At 52.2% G+C, this 12,320-nt stretch overlaps 1 protein-coding gene across 1 annotated transcript; it reads left to right on the forward strand.

The window, feature by feature from the left end:
• Window positions 1-113: 113 nt before the first annotated feature.
• Window positions 114-7,901, forward strand: COCSUDRAFT_48069 (hypothetical protein; the record flags this gene model as incomplete). Its single annotated transcript, XM_005645814.1, has 17 exons — window positions 114-462; window positions 654-705; window positions 829-904; window positions 1,042-1,149; window positions 1,421-1,618; window positions 1,887-2,020; window positions 2,280-2,379; window positions 2,630-2,695; window positions 4,130-4,197; window positions 4,306-4,411; window positions 4,737-4,904; window positions 5,304-5,456; window positions 5,831-6,022; window positions 6,537-6,635; window positions 6,807-6,954; window positions 7,394-7,554; window positions 7,752-7,901. The coding sequence occupies exons 1-17, from the start codon at window positions 399-401 to the stop codon at window positions 7,899-7,901; spliced, it is 2,043 nt and encodes a 680-aa protein (XP_005645871.1). The 5' UTR covers window positions 114-398.
• Window positions 7,902-12,320: the final 4,419 nt, after the last annotated feature.

Here is a 12,320-nt window from a genome sequence, read left to right on the forward strand (position 1 = left end):
TCCCAACCGGGCATTTCCCCTGCGAAGCCAAGGGTCAACCCTTAGATTTAACCTGTCGAGATTGAACACATTGGCAAGATGTCTCGGCTTAGCCAACACGCAGGACTGGGAATCGCTGCTACCACTTGGACGCACATCGAGTCTTCTTAAGCTCGCATTTAATCCTGGCTTAGAAACGTGTGAGTCGTGACAGTCACCTGTCTTGCCACCATCTTGTAAAATATTCTGATATAATATAGGCCGGGTGGGACTCTGACGATCATCAACTTGCAAAGGCATTCTTTGATACAGGTATACACACTCTAACGACAACGTGCAGATTTCTGCGACCAAGGGTCGACGTTTGTTACGGAGTTAAAAGACACACCTCCTTGGACATCATAGCCAGACCGACAGCGATGATAATAAGAAGCACTATAGCTGCGCTCTTGTTGGTAGCATTGGCAGCAGAACCTGCAAGAGGTGAGCCTTACCCGTACACTGGTATGACTAAGCATGCAGAAGCACTTGTGCCTGCAAGAGGAAAAAAAGCAACGCTGGAACACGTCATGGCCACATGCGAGTGACGATCGATTCTCTGGACCGTCTTACATGCATCCAGCCTTTGCCTGGCATGGTCAATACCAAAGGCTCCTGTTTGCTTGCTTGAACAGGGCTGCAAGTCTTCGTGACAAATTTGACAGTATTCACAAAACATCGCCTAAAGTGAGCCTCCGTATGCTCCGAGACTCATGGCAGGACATTGTGAAAGGGTGCCACAGCGCAAATTGCCTGCTCTGTATGCCCTGCTGTGCAGCTAGCAGGATCCTTACTTGTATCGCTGTGCAGCTTTGAAGGCGACCTGCGTGTGTACTTTCAATGCCAGGGCAACGACAGAGTGAATCTGCCAGACGTCACTATTGAGGTGAGCTTGCCCAGCAGGAGCCCTGCCTTACACCTCTGCAACTGACATATGCAGCTAAAAGACCTCGATGCAGCTCCACTTGCATATTTGTTGCGCTCTTGCATCTGCAAGGTAAAACACTGTTCATTTGTTTGCAGGGTCACCCCTACTCGTGGCCCAAGGAGAACCAGCTGCTCACAACCATCACACGCTCCACCTGCAAGCAGTGCGGCTTCTACGAGGATAGGCTCATACCCTTTGTTAAGGTCAGCTGTCAACTCATAATCTTCCTGCAACACGCGATTAATACAGACACCTGAAAATCACATGAATTGGTCTTCAGTAGGTGGTTCAACATGCCACCGAATCTTGGTGCATCTCAGCGGCGCACTTATCCACAATAAATGCCAGCAAGGCCACAAAGGGAAGGATTTGTCTGGTCTGAGGTTAATGCAAAGTGCGTTCTTTTCCAGCCACTGGTACACTTGCTAATTGCGCACCTCAACAAGTCAATTTCAAATTCGAAGTTGCATGCAGGATGACCCTATCGGAGCGGAGTTCCCTCTGTGCGAGTCAGACTTCAACAGCGAGGACAGCGAGGACAACATGGTGCGCTGGTTTGCAGACACACAGTTTGACGCTGTGCTGTTCTGCGGAGACTGCAAGATCCCCTCACCGCCGCCGCCGCCGGCCGCCGCCTTCGATCCCAACGGCGGCGTCACCAACTTTGCTGCGGTCAGCTTCCCCATCCTCACAATACGAATGCTCTCATTGCAACACTGCTGTCATCATGATGGTGGAACACAAGTAGATGCCAAAGAGCGGTAAAATGTGTCCTGGATCTGGTTGAAACCTGTCTGAAACCATGGGCGTTATCCCGGTGTATGCGACATCCTCATATGTGCCTAGGATGGGGACTTGACGAGCCTGCATCATGCCCAGCAGTTGCTTGACGCAGAACTGATGTATGACATTTATGAACACGGAATTTGCTTTGCAACAGGTGGACCCGGCAGCGGCGGGCGCTGCATCCAGCGGCGGGGGACATTGGTGGGCGGCCACGGGAGCCATTGTGGGCATGTCAGTCAGCGGCGCAGTGCTCGTGGGATTCATGACTGGGCTGGTGGCATACTCCTGGTGCGCAAACAACGCCGTGCCAAGCCTTCCTTTCCCTTCATCCGTGTTACTCTCAAGATTTGCTTGCACCGCAGCATTACAGAGTCTGCAAGGTGTTGATTGGGCAAAGTCATGCTGGCTAGCAACATATACCTTATCGTAGCTACTCAATTGCTCCCCTTCTTTAATTGCAGCATTGTGCTGTTGCTTTGTTCAAGCAGAGAGCACTGCTCAAGTAGTTTTCATGGTATTATTCAGCGGGTATCTCATGCATGCGCAGGTACAAGCAGCGGCAGTCGAGGAAGAAGGAGGAGCGCGCGAGGGCGTTTGAGGCAGTCTTCAGCGACCCAGAACTGGACTTGGAGGAGGTGGCAGCGCAGGTCAGTCACCACACGCACTGAAGCATATTGCTATACCACCAAGCCCTGCCTGGCGACATATGCAGGTCGATCTCAGGTCATATGCAGGTCAATCTCAACTGGCAAGTGTTCAGCAATAGATATCACCCACATCGTTAGAGAGTTCTGCATACGCCAGAACAGGACTGAACTCATATCTGTATGCTCCCGTCCAAATCTCATTTCCATGATGTTGGGCATCTGTTCCCTGAAATGGTGTCTTGGGCTGCAGGATGCAAAGGCAGCCGGATTCAACCTCTTTGGCGGCAACAAATGGACCCGGCTGCGAGACACGCAGGTGTCCAATGAATTGTAGAGCTGCCACTTGTTGCCCGGCACACCACGATTGCTGCCTTGCGAAAGCGGCGGCCCTCGGGCTGCTTGTGCATTGTTTCCAAGCTACTTCAAATCGTTGCCACTGGCAGAGACTGCTCAGAGATGGTCCTATGGCGTCAGGCCCTTGGACATGGGCCCAAAGGATGTGCCAGGGGATGCATGGGCCCTTGAAAAGTAACGCCTGTTGGAGATAAACATTAGTGTAGGTACAGATTTAGATCCGCGCATGACTCGGGTTGTCTAGACAAGATCTTATTAGAAGTGAATGTAAGCCTATATAGCTGCTGTACTACTCAGCTAGTAGCGCCTGTAAAAACGAATCTGGACCTTGCAAGCCACTGTCTACTTTGCGACAATCACACCTGAATCAGACCTGAATCATCTAGATCAGGTGACCTGTTCTAGATGAAATATTAAAAAAACACAAAAAAAGTCCTTCGTTACCGAAGCCAAAAATCGGCATTGCCTAGCTTCCCACAGCTTCCCATCCTGCTGCTGCCTCTTCAGGCAATGGTGAGAAAGTTAAGGGAATTTGTGGTGCGTATCGGAAAGATTGATCAACATTGTGGTTATCAGATCGAACTAGATCATAATATTTTTGCAAGCCAGTGGCTGGGCACAACAGAGTGCCATCTTTGAAGGCATGGCGCAGCTCAAACAACGACAACTGAGGGGGTTGTTGGTCTCTGATCAGGTATGAATGACGATCAATCTCCGATACTAGCATTTCAATTTTTAAGACTGCAGAAACCAGCAAAGCCGCTTTACTAGGGACGATAAAAGTCGCTTATCTCTGTCGATGTGCACGCTGCTGCGTTGAGCAAAGCAAAAAGTTTAAAGTGCCAAATGCTCATCAAGCTCACCAGCATAATTTCCATGCCCTCCAGGAGCTTGTTATGATCGATCGCATGCAGCCTGAATTCTGTTCTGACCGACAGCCAGGCCATGCACGAAACATTATCAGACTTCAGGTGCCCTTATAAATTTGCATTGTAAACGTGCCATACATATTCGCCTGGATTTGCAGGCTTTCTGATGGGAAGCGGGCTGCTGAGAACTGCCCTGCAGTCGTCCAAGAGGCACATGGGAACTTCCCTTGGGCAGGCAATGCTGAGAATGCAACAACGAGGCCTCTCAAAGGCGGTGAATGAAGAGACCTTTCAGCGCCTGATCAGGGAACAAGAAGAGGTATAGGTCTTCTCCTGCGAAGTTTGGGTCCAAACGTCTGACGCGGGATGGTGCAAGCGCGCTAAAAAGCCCTTCACCACAGCCACGACTATCTGACATGTGCATCACAATGCCTGTCAAGGGCGTAGGATATCTGCTATCATGCATAAGGTTCGAAGGCATTGGTTGAATCGTCAAAGACTTATGAGGATCGTGGTTGTGTCACCAGGAGTATGCTGAGGCCGTGGAGCAGGAGAGGAGGCGGCAGGGGATGCCACTGCCCTATCCTGGTCTCAGGTAACTTCCAGGCTAGAAATTGAAGCAGTCACTTACTGTGCAGGGACGTGGACTTATTTGGAGTCTGTTAGAGCCACATACCAGAAAAACATTTTGTCGCGTGTGCAGGTTGGAGGAATATAATTATTCAGCTGCAAAGGGGCCCCATTACCCGGAGGCCTACCTGGAGAGCAAGCACACTTTGCCCTTCGCACACTGGCGTACGCCAAAAGGGGTGGGGACCCACCCATGCCTGCTTTCTTCTTCCCCATGACTTTCCTTCATGCACATGCTCCATCTTCTCCTCTCATTCCAGCACACTGCATGCCAAGCAAGTACATCAATTAGTCAGGGACATTACATTGCTTCCAGCCAGCTCAGAGCTGATTCAAAGCATATTTTGACTCTGTTTGGCAGAATTGGCGCCCAGCATGACATTGAAATGCTCGGATGTGACCTCGGGATATTTTAGACATCATGATTTCCACAGCCTACAGTGAATAGGAGAAGAAATTTGCAAGTGCGAGGCCCCTGAAGACAGAAGAAATTGTGGCTCACAGGTGGCAGAGTGGACAGGTTTTCTGGCAGCGCAGGCCTTAAATGCAGCAGCTGCCATGTTGGCGCACGGACCCGCGTGGCTGTTCAGGATTCCCAGGGACACTGTCTGGTTCCGGCGCGTGCTGCTCCTGGAGTGCCTCTCCCCTGTTCCCGGCACTGTCGCAAGCATTGTGCGCACTCTCATCTCCTCCAGTATGAATGCACGCCGTAGATTGACAACGGTAAATATCTAGAAAGCAGCATTGTCGAAGGAAACTCACATGTCTTAGCTCATCATCAGCACTGGTCACCTGCAGGTGCACAACGAGCTGAAAATGGCACAGGGATGAAAATGAAGGTTACATTGCAGTCCTCTGTGGACAGATAGAAATCAGCGTTATTTGCAAGGATCATCACCATCTTGGCCAGTGCTCCAGAATGGTATCCCGTGCCTCCATGGCACAATACGGCGGCCCATGCATTTTAGGTGCCGCTCACTGCATTTTCGCTGTGAGCCTTCAGGAACAATGTGTTCCCAAAAGAAAGCATTGAAAAACCTGAAGACTGATCATGGCATGTTGCGTGATCAGGTGGCGCATGTGCGGGCGCTAGCCACGCTGCGCGGCCCTGGAAGCTTCGTGGAAAGCTACCAACGTGAGAGCGGCAACGCACATGCTCATCTGCTCACACTGCTGCAGCTGCGCCCCTCTCTATCACTCCGCGCACTCGTCCTTCTCAGCCAGGTGTGTTCTTGCTTGCCCCTACTCCCCTTTTCTTGTACTTCTGCTTCTGCTTTTGGGCTCTTCTGAAATAGGACACAGGCGTGTGTCGACGGGAGCAGAGAACACTACAATGAGCGTGCTCAAGCGTGGCAGCCAACAGCGCAGCCGAGACGCCAATCCCGGGCTTTTTTATAAGGAGTTGACGGTAAGTCCAGAATCATTGAATACATCAAATTCCGCCAGTCCAGTTGCAGCACAAAGCACTTCTAATCCCTCATCACAGATGTAGGGAGCAGTATTTCTCTTGAGCACCATCATGACAACATCCTTGCATCCTTACAAATATTCTCATCATGCCTGCCTGGATGTGATCATTGTGTGGCGCCGATAAACAGGCCGCATTCGCGCTGCCGTACGCTGCGGCGTACGCTGTGGCACCGCGGGCATGCCACGCATTCGTGTGCCACCTCAGCGGCCTGACCGGGGAGGCCATAAGCGGTGCACTGCGGGACCTCGACTCCGGCAGCATTCCCTCCTGGCAGCGCCTCCCCGCCCCTGAATCAGCAGCCGCCTATTGGGGCCTCCCGGTGCGCCTGTCGTTCAATGCGCAACAATGTGACTAGTGCCATGCTTGTGAGTGATACTTTGAACAGAGCTTCCTGCTGCAAACAATGCTTGACAACGTTTGCCATCAGCCAGAGGATGTTAGGGCCTGCCGATGGCGCCCTTGTATCTAGGCTGCATACATAGTTGCCTTGAGCCCACATGTACACACAGTCCTAGACGACTCCATGAAAGTGCCCGCGTCAGCAGCCGCCTATTGGGGCCTGCAGGTGCGCCTGCAATTCAGCAGTTTGTGCCCGTTTTGAATTTGATGTCCTCTTAGTAGTATGTAGTTACCTGGCAGCGCCGTTCTGTGCGCGCTTTAGCCACTGACAATGTGAGCTCGTCACTGTGGTTTGCATACTTGGCAAAGCAGGCGCAGTGCGTGCCCTTGCTTGCTGCTGGTCCCTGTGAATGATTTCACTGCATGTTTTTTTGAAAAGTGCTTTCTGAGGGCAATTCAGTGACAGTATTGACCGATACTTTGTCAAACTGCAGGAGGGTGCCACTATGCGCACGGTGCTGCTGGTGGTGCGCGCTGACATGGTCGCCAGGTCAGCCATCAACCAGGATGCCGACCCCGCCACCTTCCAGCCGGTAAATCTTAACACCTTCTACCTCATGCATAAATAAGAACTGCTTCTGCAAGACAACGAAACAGATGTATGCACAGCGCCGCACTTGCAGTCTCCTAGCAGCAATTATTTAATTCTATATGAGACGCGGAGTACTCTGGTTTACTGACATCTGTTGCACGTGGGCGCGCAGGGCTGCCAGCTGGCGAGTCTGGAGGACATCCTGGCAGAAGAGTATGCGCTGGATTATAATCTGCCGCAGGGGCCGGTCATCCTGCGCTCACGTTCCAATGCAAGCTCCCTCAGCGACACCGGCAGCTTCCACTCCGGCAGCCGCAAAGGTAGACACAATTTTCTTCTTGTTCCTGAGCGCTGCTGTCCTCTCACCTTGCTGTTCATTGTCCTGCAAATAACTCACCGCAAGCACCGAGAAGAAAGCAATAGTACAGGTGTTGCGTGACGTACTTGGTCCTTCAGACTGGAAAACGTGTACTGTGATAATAACAACGAAGAACTTAGCAAGTACTGGTCCCTGAGAGTGCAGCTTCCACCCTCCTTATATCTGCGTATGCCCTGCATGTGCCCCTACTCACATTTTTCCATGAGCAGGTCTTCAATGTATGAACACTCATGCTGCCATCATGATGCGGCGTGAATTGGGCCATTCCGCTGTTGCGGGCCTCACAACATGGTGCCTGGCACATCAGATCATTTCTTTATTCTTTCTTTAGATCAGAAATGCCTGTACTCAACTGAAGGGATCCTTGGCCTGTGTGCCAGATCTGGCGTCCCCCGCAGCAACGCCCGCGCATCGGCGGCTGCACAGCGCAGCGCGTGCAGCTTTCCATGACCTGACCCCCGCCAAGTTTGGCCGTGCCAAATCTGGCCGTGCCAGCAGGGCAGACCCCAATCCTGCGCTCACCAGCATCAGTCTCACAGAGGTGACACGCCCGCTGTTGCATGACTGACCCTTCAACTCTTGCATGATGCCTTGAAATGATGATTTGTAGGAGGCCAGGTGCATCCCTTTTACATATTTTTAGACATTGGGAACATGAGGTTCCTCAATGTTCTTTCATATGTGGAGAGCACTTGAGCACTTGCCAGAATTGGCAGCAAACATTTTGTGTCCTTGCAGGAAAAGTATGCGCAGCTGCAAGCAGTGGAGGAGGACAAAAGCTCCAAACCTGCAGCTGAGAAGGGCCTTGCAGAGAAGTTCAGCATGGAGGGCAAACAGGCTGATCTGGCAGCCATCATGGACAGCATGTGGGGATCCAGCCGTTTCTGAGGTCGATGTACATATCAGTCCCTTGAAGCTTGTAAAAATATCTCTCCGGTGAGGAGAATGCTCAATCTGCACTGTGGAGAATGTGCACCAAGTATTGTTGCTCAGACAGCATCCTTCTGGAAAGGGGGGTGGGGATTGGACAAGTCAGTCAGGGCTGCCAGAGAAGTGAGGCATTGCCTACTAGTCAGGCAAAGAGTGCGGGGAATTAGGGCAACAGCGCCCTTCAGAACTGTGTAGCTGTAGCTCTGGCTTTTGTCATCGTTACATTGCAGCACTTGTGGTCGAGATGCCTTTTCTCTGAAGTGTGCCACAGCGCAAGGCACAATGTATCTGTGCACGGTCCTACAGCAGTAGTTGTATGATTAAATTGAATGGCGGGACGCGCTGATGTGGACCTCTTCATGGTAGCCTTGCTTCACCTCAAGAAGCCTTTAAATTTACCTTTGCCATGTCGGGCGAAATACACTCCAGAGGCAAGCTATCAGTGTATCATGGTCACTCTGTAAGATGCAACTGCAGAGCAGTGCATGTTCCAATTTCAGGGTTCTTAATTGTGTATGTGACTTATAGCGCAGATGCTCGTAGCGCTGTCTGTAAAACCCGGCCCAAAGGTCACAGACTGTTTTTACAATAGCATTGCGTCTTCTCAGGAGTTCACAGCACCTCACTAATCTGATTTGAGCTGCAATAGCTGGCACATAAAAGCAAGCCTCAGGGCTCCATCCTAAGCAAATCGTATGTGCATGACCTCTCAACCTGCAGACTTCAATGGCTGCCACGCATAATCTACGTGCTAGGGCGTCACACATGCAGGCAAAACAATCATAAATATGAGGGACAGCAATATTGGCAAGAATGATGATGTCAAGAAGCATGCATGCATCCCAATAGTTCATAATTGCAACAACGGCAACATACTGACCTTGCACAACCACGGACACTGTATGCCTTAAGCATATCAATACTGGTCGTTCCTTGTGAGTTCCTCTTCGGGTCTCCTTCAGACTGAAATTTTTTCTTTGCTAGCCTTCTCTTTAATACCTAACTTTAAGGGCTTGGAAACTTGCCCAAAAGGGATGCTCCAAATGCTTTTAAAGTTATTCTGTGCCACTCAGCAATGACAAGGACTCTGCAGACAGCTGTGTGTGATGCTGTCAATTTCACCCTGCACCTGATTACTCCACCAGAACATTAGCTTATAGGCCTAGGTAGTGTATTCGTGGCGCGGAACCATTGGCTCCCCACAAGCAGGTATTGATAGCTCCTTCCTATCTACTCAAACCAGGCGCCTACAGAAATCCTCATGTTCATGCCATAATCAATGTGCATGCCTGACTACAGGGCTGCACCGCAAACAATTGATCTAATTCCTTAATTCCCAGGAATGGTGGTAATATAACTTGCTACCTATTTTGTAATCTCAGAGCTATTTATCTCCCACATGCTCCTTCTCAGTCACGCATGGCAATAATCAGCAATCTGGCATAAGCGACAGCCCATTCTCAGTCAGATAAATGCTCATCTGCAACTAGTCTCACTTCATTTGGTATGGAAGCTTCAGATGAGAAGGTCATCTTTTGAGACTTCCTTCATGAAGCCGGCGTTCTCTCAAGGGGTCGTTTTGAGGAATAGCTAACTGAGCAGGCTTGGTGAGAAGTGCCCAGGTCATTGCCAAACTTCAAATGGGAAACTGGAGACAAACTCTCCACAGCTTCACCAAGCACCGGGCCAACTCCAACAAATTTCTCTTTTGAAGATAAAGGCTCTTTGATCTACCACCTACTAAATTCAATCTGAAGGATGTACCGACTCTTCTGCATTCTGTTCTGCAAAGCCATTGGGACATCGAACATTCTGCTTGTGAAGCCATTCCAGACTGAATCTCGGTTGCTTTCAAAAGTCCCGCTCAGTGCCCGCGACTGGCTAGAAAGCCAGCCCGCTGCCTGTGGCATGCCGGCAGCCATCCAATAATAATATCACTGCAGCAACTCAATGGCTCTCAAGGGGGCGGCTCACACCTATAATCCAAACTTCAGCGATCTTTTCAACGTCCTTGTGCAATCTCAGAACTGTTTTAGCCTTGCCCTGGGAAATTGCGCCGGCCAACGCAGCGCGTGTCCAACCACTTTCCTGACCCACAGTCACCTCTTAGGAGCAGTCATGCCTGTTGAGAGCAGTTGTTCCTTTGCAGCCAGAGAAACGTGTGACACAGCAAATACAGGAATCCATGCGTGCTTCGAGCCCGGCACAATCGCGCGACGCTGCAAAAACAAAGAAAGGCACACAGCTTCTCGTTGAGATGTCTCTCTTGAGGCAAGAGCATGTGAGCCGCCCATCAGTGCGGGGGCAAACTCAGGCAGGGAGTTGAGGCTCTGCGCTGCGGACGGGGATTGTGGCCTGCCAGGGGTTGATCTGAGTCAGCGGCGCGCGGCTTCCCGGCGGCTGCGTGGCCCAGTCAGGCAGCGCATTGGCCAGCGCGCACATGGACAGCGCGTCGAGATCAGGCTGCATGTTTGCCGGGCACAGCCCGGGCAGCTCGCCCTGCCCGAAGCTGCCCGCTCCGGGCAGCCCGGAGAGTGTATATTGCCCCAGCCATGCCTGCTCCTGCTGCATCTGCTGCTGCTGCAGGTGCTGGTGGTAGAAGAGGCTGTTGGTGTTTGCTGACAGCCCGAGCTGCTGCGCAGCGTTCTTCATGTAGAATGCGTGGTTGCTGGCAAGCTGGCTGTGGATGTCAGAAGCCGAGCCCATGGCCCCATCTCCCAATCCCAGGTCTGGGCTCAGGGGGTACGCGCCGAACAGAGCGGCGGCGTGCTGGGGGACGAAGCTGCCGGCAAGGGAGTTGAGACTGCTGCTGCCGGGGTTTGTGTAGGCAGGGGATAAGCTGCGCAGAGACGCGAGGCTGCCGCTGTTGGCCGGATGCAGGCTCGGCTCTGTCTTCAGGATCTCACCGAGCTGCGCGGCGGAGGCGGCCGGCGCATCCGCAGAGGGCGGCGCGGATATTGCCGGAGTCGCGCGGCCGTCTGAAGCCGGGGGGTCGGGCACGTTGGTGGGATCAGCGCCTTCTCCTGAGAAAGACCCAAAGTGAATGTCATGAAGTCCATGGTCGGAAGACATCGTGTATGTGGGGCTACCTCTTAGCAATTTTCAATAAAAAAGTATGGGGCCATCATGAAAGGGGTGCAGAATAGTGCATTCTCTTGCCAGCGAAATGCACAGGAGAAAGCTTCAATGCCGGCAGGCGCCACAGGCTTTCAACCGCATTGGAGGTTTTTGAGTGGAAATTGCAGGTGAGCACCTGTGGCGACCGGGTGGGGGACAGGCACGCCGATGTCAGCGACGCTGCCGAGGTCAGCAGCTGTCAGCCACTCAGCAAAGTTGCTGAACGCTGCCTCCAGCCGCTTCGGTGCAGAACCTTCCTTCAAGCTGAGAGACAGAAACCCACTGCTCAGCCAGCCATCAAACAAATCTGCCAAGCACACACGTCTTCAGGGACAGCAAAAGTCCGCCGTAACCTTCGCAGTCTCCATTATTATCCGGTCTGCTTTGCCAAAGCAACGAAAGTCCTGACCAGTCGACTCCAGGAACTCTATTGAAATTTTGCACAAGGGATCTTTTGTTGCATGCCAGGCACAAGTGACTCTCACATGCAGGGGCAGCCCAGGGATTGCAGCATGGCGATGGCTGTGGCCTGGACAGACGTCTCCTGCCGGCACTCCCGCGATGCTGCCCTAGAGCCTCGACCTGCATTCATCCATACACTTTTCCTCGAGCACCACGGAACTCAATGCCGTTATAAGCGTCTTCAGCCTCGCATTGAGAGTGTAGTTGCCATGCTTAAGAGCACTTTAGATCCTCACAGGCAGGCCTCAAGAAACATCCAGTCACCCATGTGTGGCATCCAATGAAGCCTCACAGCCGCCTCTGCAGATACTTCCTTTGGGCTCCTTTGGAACTGTGCCTGGGGGTCTTGCACGCCACAGTACAGGACAGCATCTTGGAATATCCTCAGTAGGGCTGCCTTCGATATAGTAGCCCCGCCCCAAGGTACAACACCATGCAGATGAACCCCCCAGCAGGAGGGGGGGGGGACCCTAGCCTAATTCCTGCACAGTGAGCGATGGGCTGGGACGTGGATCTCACCCAGGGTGATGGATATGATAGAGGGAACGCCGTCGGACGGGCCCTGGAGAATCTGCTGCTGCAGCTCAAGCAGCAGGCGATGCAGCGCCAGCACAGCAGCGCCCGTCATCAGAGCAGGCGTCACCACCTGTCGCATGCATGCACACAACTTTGTCGTTTGACATTATGGGTGTAGAATGCACAGAGACGTTGTTAAACCTCAGGTACAAGGGTTGGAAAGATCAAGAGGATGCCTCTGCCATTGGGGGTGTGCATGCATGCAGAAGTCTATGCAGCCCC

The sequence above is a fragment of the Coccomyxa subellipsoidea genome (assembly GCF_000258705.1).
Source record: "Coccomyxa subellipsoidea C-169, whole genome shotgun sequence".
NCBI lineage: Eukaryota > Viridiplantae > Chlorophyta > Trebouxiophyceae > Coccomyxaceae > Coccomyxa > Coccomyxa subellipsoidea.